This window comes from Balaenoptera musculus, chromosome 4 (assembly GCF_009873245.2).
Source record: "Balaenoptera musculus isolate JJ_BM4_2016_0621 chromosome 4, mBalMus1.pri.v3, whole genome shotgun sequence".
Lineage (NCBI taxonomy): Eukaryota > Metazoa > Chordata > Mammalia > Artiodactyla > Balaenopteridae > Balaenoptera > Balaenoptera musculus.
The window spans coordinates 19644046-19666645 of record NC_045788.1 but is presented as its reverse complement, the minus strand read 5'-3'; the positions used below and the strand labels follow the sequence as shown (position 1 = coordinate 19666645).

General features: G+C 35.7%; 1 protein-coding gene across 4 annotated transcripts in view; it reads left to right on the top strand.

Moving 5' to 3' along the window:
• PIK3CB (phosphatidylinositol-4,5-bisphosphate 3-kinase catalytic subunit beta) overlaps positions 1–22600 on the top strand; it is a 199080-nt gene that overhangs the window by 80696 nt on the left and 95784 nt on the right. For 3 of the 4 annotated variants that reach the window (XM_036851089.1, XM_036851090.1, XM_036851088.1), the window contains 3 exons: positions 8842–9028; positions 11915–12140; positions 20628–20851. In XM_036851089.1, the coding sequence (XP_036706984.1) occupies positions 8858–9028; positions 11915–12140; positions 20628–20851 (621 nt within the window). In that variant the 5' untranslated portion in view covers positions 8842–8857. Of the gene's footprint in view, positions 1–8841; positions 9029–11914; positions 12141–20627; positions 20852–22600 lie in introns of those variants that run through there. The other variant, XM_036851091.1, reaches the window with a different exon arrangement.

The window sequence follows — 22600 nt, the reverse complement described above, 5'->3', positions numbered from 1 at the left end:
CGCACGGGCGTAGTTGCTCCACGGCATGTGGGATCTTCCCAGAGCAGGGCTCGAACCCAGGTCCCCTGCATTGGCAGGCGGATTCTTAACCACTGTGCCACTAGGGAAGCCCCGTTTTGTTTTGTTTTTTTAAAAAACTATGGACTTCATTTAATAATAGTACATTGGTTCATCAGTTGTAACAAATGTGTTGCACTAATGTGAGATAATAATAGAGGAAGCTGTGGGGGAGAACTATCTTACTTTCTGCTCTGTTTTTCCATAAACCTAAAACTGCTCTAAAAACAATTCTATCAATTATTTTTTTAAAACTGTAAATCATCAAGACATAGAGGAATGAGGTGTCTCTTAACTTGGGGGGCCATTTTTTCTTTCTAAAATGTTAGAACTGGTGCACCTCTCTTTCTCTACTGATTAGAAAGGAACTAGGAGGAATTGAGAAGAGAACCATTATTCTCCTGTATCAGACAGAAATAAAAGTGAATTGTAGCCATCAGTTCCTTTCTGCACACTCCAAGCTGGGAGATACAGGAGAAAAAAGATCCTTCTTTGACTTTTCTGCTGGGTAATAGATGGCTTATGTTCTTTTTTTTTTTTTTTTTTTATTGGAGTATGGTTGCTTTACACTGTTGTGTTAGCCTCCACTTCATAACAAAATGAATCAGCCGTACACTCCCCTGTAGTTTTAGTTAGACTACCCCATCAGTATGTTTAGTAAGGGTCTTGAAAACTAAGAGCCAGTTATACTGGCCTTACATTCCTCTGATTGGTTAGGGGGCTAAAGTTTTCTTGACTTAGAGCTTCTTTTACCCTTCAAGAATTAGCCAAAGACAACATAGCCAAATACAAGAAACACTATTGATTGTCAAGTAGAAATGTATGGGAAATTATGTTCATTATTGTTTTAAATACAGACTACAGTTAGGTCTAGATGAATTGTGAGACCCCATTAATCCTTTGAGAAATAGTAGGAATTGTCCTAGAGCAGGGGTTCTGAAACTGCACAGTGTGAAATCCCCCCCGTAAGATGCTTTTGAAATTTGTAGGGGGTGATATTGTACCTGTTGCTGATACAGTGATTGGGGGAGGTGCTACTATTATGTCATGGTTAAAAGTCTTATTATTATCTGAGTCTAGATCTGAACTTTATTTATTTACATAAAAATATAATACACATCATTTTTTACATGATTTTAATACATTAATTTTGGAAGATATAAACTTGGAAGGTAAAGATTTGTAAAATCAATGGCACCAGTGGCTTTTATGGCATTTGATCAGTCTGCATTTGTAGTTGTCACATCCATGGTGATTCTATGTATAGATTCAAACCTCTGACTACTTCATTGTATAGGGGTATGGTTATGTCCAAGTATTCACATACTGAAATATACAGTCTTATTTTCTTTTATTTTCCCTTTATATTATAATTAGGACATTATATGAGTATATTTTGAAATTGGCTATATATGTATGTAAATTATATGAATAATTTCATTTCAGATTTTTAAAGTATTTGTAAAATACTTATTTAGAAAGAATATTGAATATGAAGATTGAAAACCAGTCTCTTAGGTAGTATTTAACTTAAAGTACTTTGAAAACCTTGAGAAGTGGTCTAATAAAAGTGCTTTTATTAAAGTGACACACAAGTACAGCCTATATGTTAGGCTGTAATTACATGGTATATGTCTATCTGTAGTGTTTATAAAGTCTGACAACCATTCTAACTCAGTTATTAGTAACTTATTAATATGATAATATCAAGGTAGAAATTTATGTACCTGGACGTAACCTTTCATTACAGTTCACTTTCAGTATCTACAGAGGTTTGGTTCCAGGAGCCCTCACAGATACCAAAATCTGCTGATGCTCAAGTCCCTCATATAAAATGGTTTAGTATAATGAATACAGTCATTATACTGTATCTGTGAAATTTTTATACGTGGTTGGTTGAATCTGCGGATGTGAAAGCCATGGATACAGAGGGCCTACTGTATTCCCTTTGATAATTCACTCCTTTTTGAGAAAAACATTTCTAGTTCTCATTTAAACACAGTATTGCTTTTCAAGCATCATCAATATTTTGATGAATCATTAGAATCCTTCTGATGATTTTATGTCAAAAAGTTGATATTTTCAATATGAGAATTTTGTCCTTGAAATAGAAGATAGAGGGATAAACAACAAGGTCCTACTGTATAGCACAGGGAACTATATTCGATATCCTATGATAAACCATAAAGGAAAAGAGTATGAAAAAGAATGTACATATATGTATAACTGAATCACTTTGCTGTACGGTAGAAATTTACACAACATTGTAAATCAACTATACTTCAATAAAATAACTTTTTTAAAAAAAATTAAAGGTAGGGGAATTGATTTTGGAGATTGGTGTGATATTGCTTCAGTAAGCAAAGAGCATGGTTAACTGTAAAGCTAAAGGATTAAACTTTACGATGCATTTTGAGATGGCAGGAGAGAAATACTTGACACTTGCCATTTACTTTGCCAGTTCCTAATGCTATTTATTTATTTATTTTTAGCTGCGTCGGGTCTTTGTTGCAGCCTGCGGGTGTCTCTCTAGTTGTGGCACATGGGCTCTGTAGTTGTGGCACGTGGGCTCCAGAGCACGTGGTGGGCTCTGTAGTTGTGGCACGTGGGATCTTAGTTCTCCGACCAGGGATCGAACCCGCATCCCCTGCATTGGAAGGCGGATTCTTAACCACTGGACCACTTGGAAAGTCCCTAAATCACATTTTTAAGGGGGACTTCCCTGGCGGTCCAGTGGTTAATGCTCTGTGCTTCCACTGCAGGGGGCATGGGTTCGATCCCTGGTCGGGAACTAAGATCCCGCATGCTGCGCAGCGCGGCCAAAAGAACAAAAAAGAAAAATCACTTTTTTAATGATCTAATACAATTGTTCTAGTGATTTCCGTAGAATTCGAATTCATTCAGCCAGAAGTAAATATTTATTGAGCCAGAAATAGTAGGAGGTTGGGAAGTTCTCACTAAGCAACAAGCTTCAATATAGTGTGCTCCTGCTTTGACACAGATATGCCCTGGTGCTTGGGTGCACAGAGGAGTATTAGGGGTGGATTCCAAGAGTCTAGAAGACTAAGAGTTGGTCAGGACATATGTAGCTGAGGACAACCTAGGGAGAGGGATGATAGGTTTAAGGTAGGAGGCAGGAGAGAGTATGGGAAATGCTGGCAAGTATCAGCAGTTCAGCAAGGCCGGATTAAGGATAGTATGTGTGGGAATGTTGAATGACAGATCTAGAAAGTAAGGAAGGCAGGGGCCCATGAATTCATTTTTGTAATTCATTTTAGGTATGACTACTTCATCAAGAAATTCTTAAATCTGCCATAGTGGTTTTGCCTCTAATACCCGCGAAGTTTAGAATTTGAATCTGGGGAGTTGATGCTGTTGGGTAGTGAGGTGCAGTATGTCTCCTTGAAAAGGTTGCTGCTCTGGGCTCCCGAGGCTCAGGAAGTCTCATCATTTCCAGTTGTCTGGTAAGGGTGAGGTCTCAGAGTTTTTGTTTTTATAGTTTCGTGCTCCTGTATTACTATGGGTATTCATCAGGTGATTTGGCTTCAGTTGTGAGAATCTTGCCAAAAATCTATGCTGAAGAAACCAGGGGAGTATACAGGTTTATCTTGATTGTAATTCTGTGACAGTTGGCTGATGTTTCATAAACTCATCTCAGTTTTAAGTGCTAACTTTAGTTTGTCCTGTCAGCTTTTGTTGACAACTCCTAACTCATATGTAATACTTGGTGTTCAGGAGATGGCTTTCCCCTGTTTGTCTTTGCATGGTGGTATTTGAAGGTAAGCAAAGCATGGTCTTTAAAATTTGATGTAGCATGTTTTCATTCCTCAAATGTTTCTTGAATGCCTAATACTTGGAAAGTTGAGAAGCTGCTCCACTGAAGACAGTCTCTAAAGGCTGTTCTGCAGTGATTTACCTAAAGCCTTTCTAGGATCAGCGACAGTTAATGACATCTGTAGTAACTTTGTGTAGTTTTTTTTTTTTAATTAATTTATTTATTAATTATTATTATTATTAACTTTTGGCTGTGTTGGGTCTTCGTTTCTGTGCGAGGGCTTCCTCTAGCTGCAGCAAGTGGGGGCCACTCTTCATCGCGGTGCACGGGCCTCTCACCATCGCGGCCTCCCTTGCTGCGGAGCAGAGGCTCCAGATGCGCAGGCTCAGCAGTTGTGGCCCACGGGCCCAGCTGCTCCGCGGCATGTGGGATCTTCCCAGACCAGGGCTCGAACCCGTGTCCCCTGCACTGGCAGGCAGACTCTCAACCACTGCGCCACCAGGGTAGCCCACTTTGTGTAGTTTTGTTCTTGTCTGTGAAAGTTTATCAGTTTAGAATTTCTACGTATAATGATTTCTCTGTACACTTTGGTGAGAGACAGTATTTTAAGAAGCATGGCACAAGACCTCAAGGAGCTTACAGTCAACGTAATGTGGTTTATTATGGTTAAATGTCTCAGACTCTTTTTATGGTGCTTTAGTAGTTATTATGTAGAGTGTGGTGTTGGGCTCACCCTGTAGAGTTAGACCCAACTTCAAATCCGAGGACTGCTGTTTTTTATCCATGAGATCTCAGATTTTCTAAGTCTCAGGTGCTTCTTGAGGAGTAGTAGTATTACCACAGGGTAGTAGTAAGGATAAAATATAGTAATGCATGTAAGACTTTAGTAGAATGCTGACACATAGTAAGTACTTACCTTTATAAATTCAATTATCCTGTGAGCTTTTTTTTTTTTTTTTTTTCCTTTTTTTAAATTGTTGGAGTAGGGATAATAGTGTTTGGTCTTAAGTTCATTAAACAATTACAGATGGCTACTATCTGCTAATCACTTTTGGGGAAACAAAAGTAGTTGAATATATGTGGTTCACAGCTCAAAAGAACTAACAGTTTTTGAATTAAAAAAATTAATAAGTAGCAACAAACATTGGGCTTATTATATTCCAGGCATTCTTTACTCAGTGTTAATAAGTATGCTATGAGGTAGTTACTGTTGTTTTCACCATTTCACAGATAAAGGAATTTAAGTAGGAAGAAGACATGTGATTTGCCCAAGATATCTCTGCTAGCGGAGTGATGGAGCCAGGTTTTACAACTAAGCTGTTAGACTCTGAGAACACAATCTTTAATCATTGTTCTGTTCTGCCTACAGAAACAAGGCTTGTTTATGACAGTGTCAGTGTGGTGGATCTAGGCTATGTGGTGTAAGAGTTAGGAGGAGGAATCAGTAACGGCCAGGATGTTCAGTAAAGGGAGAAAGCTGTCATTTAGCAGAACTTGCAATGTGTCAGGCTCTCACATATTAGCTCCTTCATTTGTCACAGTGTTCCCAGGAGGAGCATTTTATTATGAATCCCTTTTTTAGTTAATGGAGGCTCAGGAAGTTTAAGTGACTTACCAAAATTCACATAGCTGGTAAATGGTATAGATGGGACTTTTTTTTTAATCTTTTTTTTTTTAATTTATTTATTTTAGTTATTTATTTTGGGCTGCGTTGGATCTTTGTTGCAGTGCGTGGGCTTCTCATTGCAGTGGCTTCTCTTGTTGCGGAGCATGGGCTCTAGGCACGTGGGCTTCTGTAGTTGTGGCACATGGGCTTCAGTAGTTGTGGCTCGCGGGCTCAGTAGTTGTGGCTCACAGGCTCTAGAGTGCAGGCTCGGTAGTTGTGGCACGTGGGCTTACTTGCTCCGTGGCACGTGGGATCTTCCCGGACCAGGGCTCAAACCTGTGTCCCCTGCATTGGCAGGCATATTCTTAACCGCTGCGCCACCAGGAATGTTCTTAGATGGGATTTAACAAAACCTTTTTTACGAAAATAGCAAACATATACAAAAGCAGAGGAGTAATACAGTGTACTCCTCATCACCCAGCTTCAGTAAATACCAACATTTTGCCTCTCATTTCATCTATTTCTGTCACTTTTAAAAACAGTTTTATTGAGGGATAATTGACTTAAAGTAAACTGCACATATTTAAAGTGTATAATTTGATATATTTTGACGTATGAATACACTGAAACCATCATCACCATAATCAAGGTAAATAAACATATCCACCACTCCCAAGAGTTTCCTTGTGTCCCTTTGTAATCCCTCCTTCTTACCTCTTCCTGCTTCCCTGCCCTCTCCCACACAAGGCAACCACTGATCTGTCACTATACACGAGTTTACGTTTTCTAGACTTTTATATAAATGGAGTCATACAGTATGTACTCTTTTTGTCAGGCTTCTTTCACTCAGCATAATTATTTTGAGATTCATCCACATTGTTGAATGTGTCTGTAGTGGATTTTTGTTTGTTTGTTTTTGCTTTTTTGAGTGTATTCCATTGTATGAGTGTACCACTTTTTAAAAAATTCATTCACTTGTTGATGGACATTTGAATTTTTCCCAATTTTTGGCTACTATAAATAAAGCTGCTATGAACAGTTATGTACAAGTTTTTACATGGATATATGCCTTCATTTCATTTGGGTATATATTTAGAAGTGGGATGACTTGATCATATGCTAAGTGTATGTTAAGAAACTGCCAGACTGTTTTCCAAAGTAGCTCTATTGTTTAACATTCCCACCAGCAGTGTATGAGAGTTCCATTTCCTCTTCTTCCTTGTCTACACTTGGTATGGTTGGTCTTTTTAATTTTAGCCATGTAAGAGGTGTGTAGTGGTGTCTTACTGTTGTTTTAATTTATATGACTAATGATATTGAGCCCTTTTGTTATCCATCTATCTCCTTTGATAGCCTCTGTTCAAATCTTTTGCCAATTTAAAAAAACTGAGCTGTTTTTCTTTTTTTTTTAAACAAATTTAGGAATTCAGGATGTTCTTTTTTTTTAAATTTTTATTTGTTTATTTATTTATTTATTTTCGGCTGTGTTGCATCTTCATTGCTGTGCGTGGGCTTTTCTCTAGTTGCAGCGAGCGGGGGCTACTCTTTGTTGCGGTGCGTGGGCTTCTCATTGCAGTGGCTTCTCGTTGCGGAGCATGGGCTCTAGGCACGTGGGCTTTAGTAGTTGCGGCACACAGGCTCAGTAGTTGTGGCGCACGGGCTTAGTTGCTCCACGGCATGTGGGATCTTCCCGGACCAGGGCTTGAACCCGTGTCCCCTGCATTGGCTGGCCGACTCTTGGCCACTGCGCCACCAGGGAAGCCCTGAGCTGTTTTCTTATTATTGTATGTTGAGAGTTCTTTATGTATTCTGGATACAAGTTCTTTATATGATTTGTAAGCATTTTCTCCTGTCTGTGGCTTGTCTTTTTATATTATGGGCAGTGTCTTCCTTAAGAGCAGAAGTTTTTAGTTTTGGTGATGTTCATTTTATCAATTTTTTATTTTATGAATTGTGCTTATGGTGTTGTATCTAAGAATTCTTTGCCTAATCCAAGATCACAAGATTTTCTCCTATGTTTTCTTCTAGAGGATTTACAGTTTTAGTGTTTACATTTAGGCCTACAATCCATTTTGAGTTTATAATTTTTGACGTGAGATATGGATTGAGCTTCATTTTCTTAGCATACGGATGTCTACTAATTCCAACACCATTTGTTGAAAAGACTTTCTTTTCTCTCATCGAATTACCTTTACATCTTTGTTGAAATCAGCTGCCCATTCACATTTTAAAAAATGGAATAATTTAAAGCAAATGCCAAGCATAGTGTCATTTTATCCCTATATATACTTCATTATGTGTCTCTGACTGATAAAGACTGGTTTTTAGAAACATAACATTCCATTATTATACTTCACAAAATGAACAGTTTCCTTAAAATTATCTGATATTTAATCCATATTTAACTTTCCCAGGTTGTTTCAAATCAGTCTCCGAAGTTGACCAATAAAGGGTTTTTCTCTATCATTATTGTCTCATATTTGTATATATTTGATGTGTTTCAATCCATGGATGTCATTATTGTTTTTGATGCCCCAAAATGCTTCAAGTTGGCGCCTGTCTCTTTTGACACGATACTTGAATGTTTTGAATAAATGCGATTTGAACCTTGTTTTGTTTTTTTGTTTTTTTTAACTTCAGTGCCCATGTTCTTCCCAGGATTATCGTTGTGCTTTCTTGACTGAAGCCCTTAAGGAATAGATGAGACTTAAATGACCCAGTTGAAGGGTGCATTTGTTGGAATAGTGGTTTGGTACGGGCAGTGTCAACATATCTGTGAACATAGGTCTAGCAGCAGGAGGCAAAAGGCACTTGTGGCACAAGAGCCTAGATTGTGGAGTAGTCAGAGAAGCAAAGAGAAACAGGCCAGAGTCATAGCGTAAAGGGCCTTGCCAGCTGGTTTGGGGGATTTGGTCTTTTTAATACTTTGGTGGTGGGTCATGGGACTAAGTTCATGACATTTTGTTTCTCTTGTGAGCTTGATAGAAAATTATTTTTGAAGGAAGGCCCTCTTCATTGCCATTTTTCATGGAGTTTGCCAAGAAAAATTTGGTTGAAGAAGCAGATATCAATTCTCTAAGTAAAGTCTGGAGAGAATCCCCTGTTGAGTGGTTGTTAACTGGATTTCTCAGGAGCCTGTACTCCTTAAACCTTTCATCTTTCACATGTCATATACTTATTATGTTGAATTTGAATCAGTATGGTATATATACATAATTTATGTAGTGATAACGAAAAATATTTTTAAGTTACAGTGGCTTACTCTTGCTTAACTTAATTGGCCTCCTGTTACATTGTTGGCTATATTGAAATCCAAGGACTAATTATGGATTGGTGAGCTTTATCATGTTTTACTATAAAATTTGGCTAATTAATTCACTAAGTTTTACTTACTGATTTCTAGAGCCCCATGGTTATGAATGTGCTTCCGCTTCATAATGCCTCCTGCTATGGCAGACATCCTTGACATCTGGGCAGTGGATTCACAGATAGCATCTGATGGCTCCATACCCGTGGATTTCCTTTTGCCCACTGGGATTTATATCCAGTTGGAGGTACCTCGGGAAGCTACCATTTCCTATATTAAACAGGTATGTTATCAGGCTGAATTTCTATAAACATAGCTTACTTACTATATCACTTAGGGGAAAATGTTCCTCCATTTTAGAATGTTATTAATGTAAATCATATGGTAAGTTTGAGAGAAGTTTATAAGTCATTACATGTTAAAGATTTTGATCCATACTGTGTCTTGGATCTTGTTTATTGGCTATATAAAACATTCTCATTCTCACTCCCACTCACTTCTAATTTTTTTTTTTTTCACTTTTAATTTTTTAAAAAATCCACGTGTGATACCTGAATGAAGACAAATTAGCTTATATTAGCTAGTTTGAAAGGTTTGTTTCAGGTTATCAAAAGGAATTTGACATTGTTCTAGAAAGTTTTATTTTGAGGTAAGATCTTTGTACTAATTGTCTTTGAGCTTATCACGTTTGTTTTTCCTCAAGTGATTTTTCGTTGGTTGTCTCTTCTCTCCTTTTCCTTCCCATTCTAATCCCCATTTTCTGTCCCCATCCCCACTATTTTTCATGGTCACTCTGGGGGAAAGAAAGGTTTTCTGCTGTTCAGTAGATTTTTTTCCCCCAGTAATGAATGCTGTGTCCTCATTTGAAAGCAAATTGTTTCACATAACAAGGCTTGCATGTTTTGTTGGATGATTTTTTTCAAGCGAATTGGTGAGTACTATTGATTTGTGAAGATTATGACTTATAAGTAAAATTATTTTCCTAAACTTTCTCTTTAATGTTTTTCAAATAGCTGAACCCAATATGGAAATTGGGGTTTATGATATATTTAAGAAAAAGTATTTTGACAAACCTTTTTAAAGCGCTTGACTTTGGACAGCCTTTTAACTCTTTTCCAAGCTTCTTCATCAGGGAGACATAAGAATTCTAGAACTGCATAATCCCTTAAGTGAAAAGGATCACTTTTTAATTGTTTTGGGCACCCTACAGGGGCAGATAGTACACTTATTTTTATAGTCACAAGTGACAGGTATGGATGCCTGTGGCTATAGCTGAAGCTGAATTAACCATTGAAACCTTGCTCCTTTAAAAAAAACTTATTGTTGTAAAATATGTATAACATAAAATTTACCGTAAGAGTCATTTTTAGGCACACAGTTTCTTGGTTTTAAGTATATTCACAGTGTTGCCCAATCCATCACCACTATCCATTTCCAGCACTTTTCATCATCCTAAACACAGACTCTGTACTTAGTAAATAATAAACTTCCCCTCTCCTAGTCCCTGATAATCTCTGTTCTAGTTTCTGTCTATATGAACTTGTTTATTCGAGCTACCTCATGTAAGTGGAATCACACCGTAGTCAACCTTTTGTGTCTGGTTTTCTCAATTAGCATAATATTTTAAAAGTTCATTCATGTTGTTACAGATATCTAAATTTCATTCCCTTTTAAGACTGAATATTATTCCATTGTATGAATATACCACATTTTGTTTATTCATTCATCTTTTGGTAGACAGTTTGGTTATAATCATCTTTTGTCTTTTGTGAATAATGCTGCTCTGAACATTGGTGCACAAGTATCTGTATGAATCCCTGCTCTCCATATGTTGGATCATATGGTAATTCTGTTTTAACTTTTTAAGAAACTGCTAAACTTTTTTTTTTACAATGACTGTACCATTTTACTTTCCCACCAGCAATGCAAAAGGGTTCCAGTTTCTCAAAATGCTAGCCAACACTTGTTTTCCTTTTTTTTTTTTAAGGTAATAACCATTCTTATGACTGTGAAGTGGTATCTCATTTTAGTTTTTATTTGCATTTCCCTAACTGCTAATGATTTCAAGCATCTTTTCATGTTCTTATGGACCATTTGTAGAATTGTCTGTTCAAGACCATTGCCTATTTTTTAATTCAATTGTTTTTTGTTTTTGAGTCATGGGAGTTCTTTAATGTATTCTGGATGGTAATCTCTTATCAAACATATAATTTGAGAATAATTTCTCCTATTCTGTGAGTTGCCTTTTCACTTTCATGATAGTGTCCTTTTTTTTTTTTTTTTTTAAACATCTTTATTGAAGTATAATTGCCTTACAATAGTGTGTTAGCTTCTGCTTTATAACATGATAGTGTCCTTTGATACAGAAAAGTTTCTAATTTTTATGAAGTCCAGTTTACCTATTTTTTGTTATTTTTTTTTTGCCTAGCATCAATTTCTCTTGTTTGTTTTATATAACTGAATCTGAGGATTGGCCACGATTTTTATCCCTCAGCTGTTGGCTTTTGTCCTGGTTGCAGTTAAAATATGTAATCCACCTTGTGTTTGTGTGATGACCTTTTATATGATCTCATCCAGGAGACTTCAGGGGAGATCATGAGAAATTGATTCTGCTCATCCTGACAGGACAGTGCTAGTTAATGGAGATAACTCTGGTGAATAGAAAAGAATTCAGGACAAAAATAATGTAAATTTTGTATAGAGGTGATAGATGATACATACTTTAAATGTTCTTTTTTTTAATTAGAAATTATTTATGTTCACAAGAATGCTAAATGTGGAAGTCTTCAGTGATTCTTATTCTTCATAGATTTTCATGTTTAATACTTTTGTTTATATAAATGCATTTTTTTGCATTATACCATTATATTACTTTACAAAAATGGGTTAAATACCTTTCATAGTCTCTTACAATTTGCTATTTTTAAAAGAAACCAACCTTAATATATCTCATATAGCTTTCCATGTTACTGTGTTTTTCTGTTTAATTTTCACAGTTCTGTAATATTCCGTAATTCACTTAACTGATCCCTTATTGCTAAGCATTTTGCTTGTCCTCAGTTTTTGAGTTTTCCAAAGAGTGCTGCAGTGAGAATCCTTGTAGATATATCTTTGTACACTTGAGCAAGTATTTCCATTTCAGAAGATGTCTTATTACTTTTTCCTGCAGATGTTATGGAAACAAGTTCATAATTACCCAATGTTTAACCTCCTTATGGAAATTGACTCCTATATGTTTGCATGTGTGAATCAAACTGCTGTATATGAGGAGCTTGAAGATGAAACAAGAAGACTCTGTGACGTCAGACCTTTTCTTCCAGTTCTCAAATTAGTGACAAGAAGTTGTGACCCAGGGGAAAAATTAGACTCAAAAATTGGAGTCCTTATAGGAAGAGGTAATTTAAAAAATTCTTATTATGAATTTTTAACATGTTTGTTGCTATCTGTATAAACATGTAGTCAGTATGATCTGAGACGTTGCTTTGCAAGGTGTGGTCCATGGACCAATGCTGGTCTGTACATTGTTACCAGTCTGAGATAAAGTAAGTATAGAAATCAAGAATAAACTTCTCTAGCGATGTGATATTGCCACAACATCCAAGGGTGTGTGTATTTTTTATCTTTTTCTTTTCCAGTGACTTATTTTTTTTTAATTTTTTTAATTGAAGTATAGTTGATTTACAATGTTGTGTTAATTTCTGCTGTATAAAGAAGTGATTCAATTATGCATAAATATACATTCTTTTCCATATTCTTTTCCATTATGGTTTATCACAGGATATTATATATAGTTCCCTGCACTATACAGTAGGACTTGTTGTTTATCCATTCTATATATAATACTTTGCATCTGCTAATCCCAAACTCCCAATCCATCCATCCCCTTCCCCTCCCCCTTGAAAACCACAAGTCTGTTCTGTATGTCTGTGAGTCTGTTTCTGTTTTGTAGATAAGTTTATTTGTGTCATATTTTAGATTCCACATATAAGTGATATCATATGGTGTTTGTCTTTCTCTTTGTGACTTACTTCACTTAGTATGATAATCTCTTGGTCCATCCATGTTGCTGCAAATGGCATTATTACATTTTTTATGGCTGAGTAGTATTCCACTGTGTATATATACCACATTTTCTTTATCCATTCATCTGTCGACGGACATTTAGGCTGTTTCCACGTCTTGGCTATTGTGAATAGTGCAGCTATGAACATAGGGGTTCATGTATCTTTTTGAATTATAGTTTTGTTTGGATATATGCCCAGGAGTGGGATTCCTGTATCATGTGGCAACTCTGTATTTAGTGTTCTGAGGAACCTCCATATATTGTTTTTCACGGTGGCTGAACCAAGTTACATTCCCACCAAGAGTGTAGGAGGGTTCCCTTTTCTCCACACCCTCTCCAGCATCTATTTGTAGACTTTTTAATGATGGCCATTCTGACCAGTGTGAGGTGATATTTCATTGTAGTTTTGATTGGCATTTCTCTAATAGCGATGTTGAGCATCTTTTCATGTGCTTGTTGGCAATCTATATGTCTAGTGAATTATTTTTATTTTATAAAAGTATTGGTTTTTTGCAAATTTGAAATTAAAAAGTTGTTCCTTTGCCTCAGGTACTTTGAGAAGCCCTTTTTTAGAGATGCATCCTCAGTTTCTTGTGAACTACCCCTGTAGTATGAACGTAATTTATGCACAACTCTCTATGCTAACCGAGACTTTAAGCTGATTGATGTTTCCATAAATTTTACTCCATAAGTAAAATTATCTTTTTTAAAAAATCATTAATTAATTAATTAATTAATTTTTGGCTGTGTTGGGTATTCCTTGCTGCACGCGGGCTTTCTCTAGTTGCGGCGAGCGGGGGCTACTCTTCGTTGAGGTGCGTGGGCTTCTCATTGCAGTGGCTTCTCTTGTTGGGAGCGTGGGCTCTAGAGCGCAGCGCAGTAGCTGTGGCGCACGGGCTTAGTTGCTCCGCGGCATGTGGGATCTTCCCGGACCAGGGCTCGAACCCGTGTCCCCTGCATTGGCAGGCGGATTCTTCACCACTGTGCCACCAGGGAAGCCCTAAAATTATCTTTTAAGTAGAAGTTACTTTTATAGCAAGTCAAGCTATATCATGCCCACATTATTCTTTGCATATTAATTTCAGGGAGAATTGTAACACAATAAACACGGAGCAGTCTCTCTTGCTATAGTAATCTTAGATGTCTAAAGGGCCAATGGTATCCTGCCTTAAGACAAGGTATTAACTTGAATTGCATACTGCAGGGGATTACTGAGGAGGAGGCTTTGAAGTTTAAGTACAAAACCAAAAAAATCTGTAGAGTGTTGGATCTGGATTGGCTACCTGTATTGATCACATTCACTCTTATAGGATAATATAGTACCATCCCCTTTAAGATAGTAAGTACCTTTAAGATACTATTCTTTGATCTTGACCTATAGTTAATTCAGGCTAGCTAATGATTACACAGTGGGACTAAACTCTTCCCTTTGAGTACTTAGAACAGCAGCTTGTTTATTTACTGAATGACACCCTGGTATTTAAAAATGTTTGATTATTTCAGATGATAGCTAGTTTGCTTTGGCAATGACTTTTTCCCCCATTAAATAGGCTTGTAATTGTATACCATACAGATTTTTCACAAATATATTAATAGCTTCAATAGAAAGCATTCCTTTCTATTTTTTAGAGCTCCAAAGATTTTTTTTAAACTTTTAATTATTCTCCATTAGTAAAAATTTTTCCTTTGAATTAAATGGTGTATGTAAAAGTAGAAAGAATAAAAAAATCACTTATAGTCTTATCCAAGACAAGAATATCCACTGATAATATTTTGATATAGTTCTTTTTAAGCAGTTTTGTGTGCGTGTTTGTGAAAATATTGTTTTTCTGTATTTTTCTGCTGATATTTAGGGAAGCTGAAATATTTGACAATTCAAAAGGTTAGCATCACAGAGAGAGTTAACTTTTATGAGAATATAGGTGTCTTTTTGAGATTTACCATCTTTTCAAAACTTAGATCACTGTGCTCTCTTTGGGTCTTGATCTCCAAAGCATATGGAATCATTAGCCACCATTATCTGTACCTAAGCTTGTCAGATTTACCAAATAAAAATACAGTAGATCCATGGGATACTCTTAATGCCAAAAAGTCATTCACTATTTATCTAAAATTCAAATAGAATGGACATACGGTGGGTTTTTTTTGTTTTTGTTTTTTTTCAAATTTGACAACTCTAATTTTACCCTACTAACAGCACAGAGATCTAATGTATATTGAAATTGAATTTCTCTTTCTATAAACAATGTACCATATTTCATATTTCATTTAGTGTATAAAGCTTATTGTACAAAAAATTTTTTATGCAATGTGCCCTGCAATTTGAATGACTAAGAAAATGCCACGAGTGTTTTTATTGCAGTGAATTAAACAGTTGATAAGCTTTTAAAATTTATAAATTGTACTTTAGATCCTCAGCAGTTTAGGAAAGCTGGCCTTATGATCATATACACAAATTCAAATGTTAACATTCATTTAGGAAGTTGAGTAAGTCTGTTTTGATGTTTTAGAATGAAATTTTACTTTAAATACCTAACAAGTCATTTTTTGCAGTTGCTGATTTGTATGTGATGACTACAACCGGGACTCTGTGAGGTCATGCCTCCTGGGAAAACAATGAACAATTATTTCAATTTAACTTCAGGAACAAGTTTGCTGCCTCCTCCTCCCCAACGAAAACAATAGAACCTTTACAGACATAACTGCCCTGACGGGTCTAAAAATACCTTTTCCTGAAAGACGATATGCCTAATTATTTCATTTTCTGTTTATCCTCAATAATTATTTATAGAGCTACTGTTGAGGTTCTGATTATTCTCTGTAGTGAAGGTACTTGTTACTCCTGCATTAATTTCTCCAAATACCCAGTAGTAAATCTTGATCAGAGGATTTTGTCAGCATCCTGAAAAAAGTATTTGAACACTTCCTTTTTCTCCTCACCTATCTAAAGCTGTGGCATACCTTAAAGTGAAGGAAATACATAGTCTGTAGGATTTTAATAGTATCTTTAATATGAAGAAATAATTCATTCAGTACTTTTTTAATATCAAAAATTTATATTTCACTGTAAACTATACAGTACTCTTATCTTAAAATTTAAGCTTTGCTATCAAATTTTCATACCACAAGACATATAGGCAATTAACTAGGCTTAAAATTAAATTCCTTAGCCTAACTTTTTATTTTTGGCAAAGTTTCTATTTTTAAGAGATGTTTATAGTAGTTCCCCAATTCAGGCTTTATCCGTTTCTTCCTTTTTCTTTCTTTCTTTCTTTTTTCTTTCTTCCTTCCTTCCTTCCTTTCTTTCTTTGTTTTAATTTATATTGGAGTATAGTTGATTTACAATGTTGTATTAGTTTCAGGTGTACAGCAGAGTGAATCAGTTATGCATACACATATATCCACTCTTTTTTTTTTTTTAGATTCTTTTCCCATATAGGCCATTTCTGAGTATTGAGTAGAGTTCCCTGTGCTATACAGCAGGTTCTTATTAGTTATCTATTTTATATATAGTAGTGTGTATATGTCAATCCTAATCTCCCAATTTATCCCTCCCCCAGTCATATCCCCTGATAACCATAAGTTTTCTACATCTGTGACTCTACTTCTGTTTTGTAAATAAGGTAATTTGTACCCTTTTTTTTTTTCTAAGATTCCACATATAAACAGTATCATATGATATTTGTCTTTCTGTGTCTGACTTACTTCAGTCAGTATGACAATCTCTAGGTCCATCCATGTTGCTGCAAATGGCATTATTTTGTTCTTTTTTATGGCTGAGTAATATTTCAATGTATATATGTTACACATCTTCTTTATCAGTCCCTCTGTCGATGGATATTTAGGTTGCTTCCATGTCTTGGCTATTGTAAATAGTGCTACAATGAACATTGGGGTGCATGTATCTTTTCAAATTATGGTTTTCTCTGGATATATGCCCAGTAGTGGGATTGCTGGGTCATATGGTAGTTCTATTTTTAGTTTTTTAAGGAACCTCCATACTGTTCTTTATAGTGGCTGTACCAGTTTACATTCCCACCAACAGTGTGGGATGGTTCCCTTTTCTCCACACCCTCTCCAGCATTTATTGTTTGTAGATTTTTTGATGGTGGCCATTCTGACCGGTGTGAGGTGATAATGTCATTGTAGTTTTGATTGCATTTCTCTAATAATTAGTGATGTTGAGCATCTTTTCATGTACTTTTTGGCCATCTGTATGTCTTCTTTCGAGAAATGTCTGTTTAGGTCTTCTTCTCATTTTTTGATTGGGTTGTTTGTTTTTTTGTTATTGAGCTGCTTGAGCCGTTTGTATACTTTGGACATTAATCCCTTGTTGGTTGCTTTGTTTGCAAATATTTTCTCCCATTCTGAGGGTTATCTTTTTCTTTTGTTTATGGTTTCCTTTGCTGTGCAAAAGCTTTTAAGTTTAATTAGATCCCATTTGTTTATTTTTGTTTTTATCTTCATTACTTTAGGAGGTGGATCAGAAAAGATCTTGCTTTGATTTATGTCAGAGTGTTCTGCCTCTGTTTTCCTCTACGAGTTTTATAGTATCTGCCCTTACATTTAGGTCTTTAATCCATTTTGAGTTTATTTTTGTGTATGGTGTTAGGGAGTGTTCTAATTTCATTCTTTTACATGTAACTGTCCAGTTTTCCCAGCACCACTTATTGAAGAGACTGTCTTGTCTACATTGTATATTCTTGCCTCCTTTGTTTTGTTGTTGTTGTTGTTTAAAATATTTATTTATTTTGGCTGTGCTGTGTCTTAGTTGTGGCACACGGGATATTTGTTGTGGCATGCAGGATCTTTAGTTGCGGCATGCAGACTTCTTAGTTGTGGCATGCGGGCTTCTTAGTTGCAGCATGCAGACTGTTAGTTGTGGCATGCATGCAAGAACTAGTTCCCCAACCAGGAATCACATCCTGGGCTCCCTGCATTGGGAGCGCGGAGTCTTAGCCACTGGACCACTAGGGAAGTCCACTTGCCTCCTTTGTTATAGATTAGATAACCATTCATCAGTTTCTTAAAAAGCAGATTGTCAGAGATTGGGATTTAGTGAGTCTGGGATGTATGAAAGAAATCTGTACTTTTCAGCTGACTCTCATAGTTATGTGAAAAGAGTCCCTTATTTATATTATATTGAAAAAAATTACCAAAACAATAGCAATTGCAATTCAACAGTTTATATTGAGTATTTATACTTGAGAACCACAGCACTGAACTTGGGTGATATGGTCTTTGTCTGCTTGGAGCTCACAATCCAGTGGGAAATAATGGATCAGTAAACAGACAGTTACAATACAATGTATAAGCTGCTATAAGTCAAGGAGGATCACTTAAATCAACTGGGTGAGTCACGGACTTCCTCTTTGCAGACAAACAGCTAAACTGCGACTTAAGCGCTCATTAGGAGTTGAGTAGGTGAAAGGAGATGGAAGAAGGAAAAGCAAATGGGAATGGCATATAGGAAGGATGGCCTATTCAAGGAATAAAGGAAATTGACTATGATTTGCTTAGGGGGACAGCTAGGATAAGCAGGAAGTCCAGAGAGGCAACTGGCTTCAGAGCATGCACAGCCATCCAGGCCATGTAAAAAGTAGAGATTTAATTCATAAGAGCAGTTGGGAAGCTGTTGAAGGGATTTAAGTAGGGGAGTAACATCATCAGGTTTTCATTTTAGAAAAATTATTTAGGTTGGGGAATGGAAGTGCATTGGAGGGATTAAGATTGTGAGTAGAGAAATTAATGAAAAACTGATGTAATAATTAATCCATGGGAGAGATGGTGGTAGCTAGGATTAAGGTAATGGCTATACGACCTAAGAGAACTGGACAGAGTTGAGAGACATTTAGAAAGTGGATTAGACATGACTTTTAGTAGATAAAGGGAGATAAAGAGTTTGATTTTTGTTAGATGTATCTATTATTAGGTATTCAGTTCCATTTCCTTATCTGTAGTACCGATGATCTGTGAATAGAATTAGTTTGAACAGTGCAAAGGAAGAAGCTCTAAGATACTTAAGGTAGTTTGCTTAAATTACAGTTCATTCATATAGCTGATTTAGAGTAATATATTTTATTCCAGATCTAAAACTATCCAAGAAATCATATTTTACCCTCAAGATTTTACCTTTGTTGTATTATGGAACTTAAACATTTTAATTTTTCTATATTTAATACCTCAAATCGATGCTAATATTTATTTTAGAAATAATGACTGTTTTAATAGATGTAAATAGACAATGCAGGTAAGTCCACTATGAAGATAACACTCATTGATGTGCATATATTCAAATGATATAGTATTGATTTGGCCCTACAGAATGAAAAGTAACAGCTTGCCCCACTGTGCTTCCCTCTCCAACACTATGAAATGCTGTTAATATTATTTCAATTTTCAAGGCAAAAATTTATATGCATTCTATATTCTTTGTTTTGAATTTGCATAAAAGGAATCTTGAGAGACCCATTGTGTCCTTGCTTTATATATTTAATATATCTGGGACTTTTATCCTAACAACACAGATCTATTTCATTCATTTTAGCACTTGTACCACTCTATCATGGTATATGGATGTATCTTAATTTTTTTAACCAGGTCTTAATGATTATCTTTAGGTTATTTCCAGTTTTTTATTTATTATAAACAAAGCTACAGTGAACATGCTTGTACTGATATCATGTTATCTGTACAATTATTTCCATAGATTTGTGGAAATAAACAATCATGCAAATGAGAACAGACTTTTTACTCAGAGCTTGCTATAATAAAGGAATTTTGTGTTTGGCAGTGACTCAAAGTCAGGCAGGGGAGTGATAAAGTTTTACGGTAGAGAAAGTGGATGGCTTTCATGTATGCCTGATGGAAGTTGCTGGCAGGAGGAAGCTCAAGGTGGGCTCACGAGAAGCTGGGCATCTTATGTGGTTGGTTTGGGGAACATATTTGACTTTCACTGGTTGGTCCTGAGTCTCTCAGGTTGCAGTTCCTGTTGGTGGAATACCAAGGTCAAAACGTGTGTGTGTGTGTGTGTGAGTGTGAGTTCTAATAAATATTAAATATGCCTATTTCTCTTCTATCCCTTCCAGCTTAAGGTTTTGTCCAACTTTAAAATGTTTGCCAATCTGATAGGTAAAAACTAATGCACATATAAAAATTTATACATGTTCTTTTATTATTTTAGATATCTAGAATTATTTATTAGAATAATTATAAGCTTATGAACAGGCTGTTATATAGTTATCTTCATGGCAGAAGTGGTTCATAATTCAGTACAACAAAAAATAGTTTTATGTTTATGAGATTTTTGACTAATTGATATACTATAACCATTGTTGAAAAATCACAGTAAACTGAAAGTTTATAAAATTTTAAGTTTACTGAGTTTTAAGTTAAGTAATAACTTGAGTTTTAGGCTTATTTGTAAAGTTTTCAGATTCTTAGCCTTTCTTAAATATTTTAAATGTGATTTACTTGATTTGTAAAGAAAAACTGTGGCTCTTTCATATGTGGTTTTAAAATAGTACTGTGAATTTCAGTGATTATCTTTTTAAAATTGGTAACCAACTATATTTCTTTAAGAGGTTTCAAGTTTATATTCTTTAGAAATCTAATTGTGTGTTCATCTTCTATACATGAAGTTCGTTATTTTATCTTGAATATTCTTTTTATCTTTCATAATATTCTCTTTATCTTTCATAATATTTTCCTGCTCAGTTTTGTTGGCTTCATAAAAACCAAGCATCCAAATTATCTTTTTTTGAGTATATTTTGTATTCTCTTAGCTACTCAAAATGACACGTTTAAAATTTTTGTTTAGGTCTGCATGAATTTGATGCCTTGAAGGATCCTGAGGTGAATGAATTCCGAATAAAAATGCGCAGATTCAGTGAGGAAAAGATTCAGTCGCTTGTGGGATTGTCTTGGATGGATTGGCTAAAGCACACCTATCCACCAGAGCATGAACCATCCATTCCTGAAAATTTAGAAGATAAACTTTACGGAGGAAAGCTCATTGTGGCTGTTCATTTTGAAAATTGTCAGGTAGTATTATATTATTTTAAGAAATACTTTATAATAAATTTGTGAATTTTACCAGAATGCAGCACCAATGTTAGAGGAGGCTGTTGCTCACCAGTAAACACTGACAAAGAGCATTTTTAGATTTAAGATGGAAATATATTTAAGATTATATCTGACAACCTAAAGTGACACATCCTTTGCACATATATGGTTTTTTGATGCATTTTTGTCTAGATCGGGGTCCGCAAACTGCAGTGGTTTTGAATGGTTTTTATATTTTTAAAGGGATGTAAAAAACTCAAAGAATTTTGAAGGATGTTAAAAAGAAAAGAAAGAAGAATATGCGACAGATACTCATATGTTGTTAGCAAAGCCTAGTTCTTTAGAGAAAAAGTTTGCCAACCCCTGGTATAGATAATGTTTGTTTTTTTTTTAAGGTTTTTTTTTTTTAAACATTTTTTAAAAAATTTATTTATTTTTATTTATTTTTGGGTGTGTTGGGTCTTCGTTTCTGTGCGAGGGCTTTCTCTAGTTGCGGCGAGCAGGGGCCACTTTTCATCGCGGTGTGCGGGCCTCTCACTATCGCGGCCTCTCTTGTGGCGGAGCACGGGTTCCAGACGCGCAGGCTCAGTAGTTGTGGCTCACGGGCCTAGTTGCTCCGTGGCATGTGGGATCTTCCCATACCAGGGCTCGAACCCGTGTCCCCTGCATTGGCAGGCACATTCTCAACCACTGCGCCACCAGGGAAGCCCCGATAATGTTGTTTAATGTAGATATAATTTTATTTTCTCATGTGATTTTTCTCTTCTCTATAAAATGAAAGGTTGATCAAAGAGCTCTTTTTTTCCATTTTCTTACATTTGCGTTCTGTGAATATGTGAACTAAGTGCCGATACGGAATTGGGCATTATAATAGAGTGTATATATAGTTAATCTGTATCTGAATGTTCATAGCAATTTTACAAACTAGATTATGCTACTGCCTTTATATGAAGTGTGCTCATTTTATCATCTAGTCTCTGGCCTTGGAATTAGGGTAGGAGTACAAGGATATTTTGTTTTGTTCTTCAATTAACAAAACCTTTATCAGTAGCCATTCTATATTGAGCACTTTACTATGCCAGGAATTATGAAAGGTATTTTTGAAATATATTCTCTACTTCTCACAACAACCCAATAAAGTGTTGTTATTTTATCCCCATTTTATAGTGAAGAAACTGAAAGGGAGAGAAGTTTGAGTTCTTTTGTGCCCTGCTTCATAGCTGGTCAGTGGTAGAGCCAGGATTTTTTCCAGGTGTTTCTCATTTTATCAAGTTGGCCTCCTTTCCAAAAACACGTTATTAAGTATTTGTTAGGTCAGATGTAAAAAAAGGATCCTACATTCAGGCATTTTGCAAGGGAAGTTTGTCTAGAGAAAAAAAAAAGAAAACAATTTGCCACTCTATACTGAGATATGTTGAGACTCAAGTTCAATTTAAGCCAAGAATTGGATATCATAAAGTGTAAAGATCAAATTTAAAATACTGTTTAGGGAATTCTGCATTGTTGAAAGAGCTGAAATAGGGAATTTTACTGTTAAAAGGTGATTAGAATTCAACTTGAAAATACCTGCTCCGGGCAATTTGTCCATCTAGGTCAGTTTGAATTTCATCACATATGGGTAAAACCTCTACTGGATATACAAATTTTAATGTTAACATCATTGTAACAAAGTATATGTGAAAAGAAGTGTTTTGAAGTTAGAAGAGAAATATAGATGTAAAATCTTAT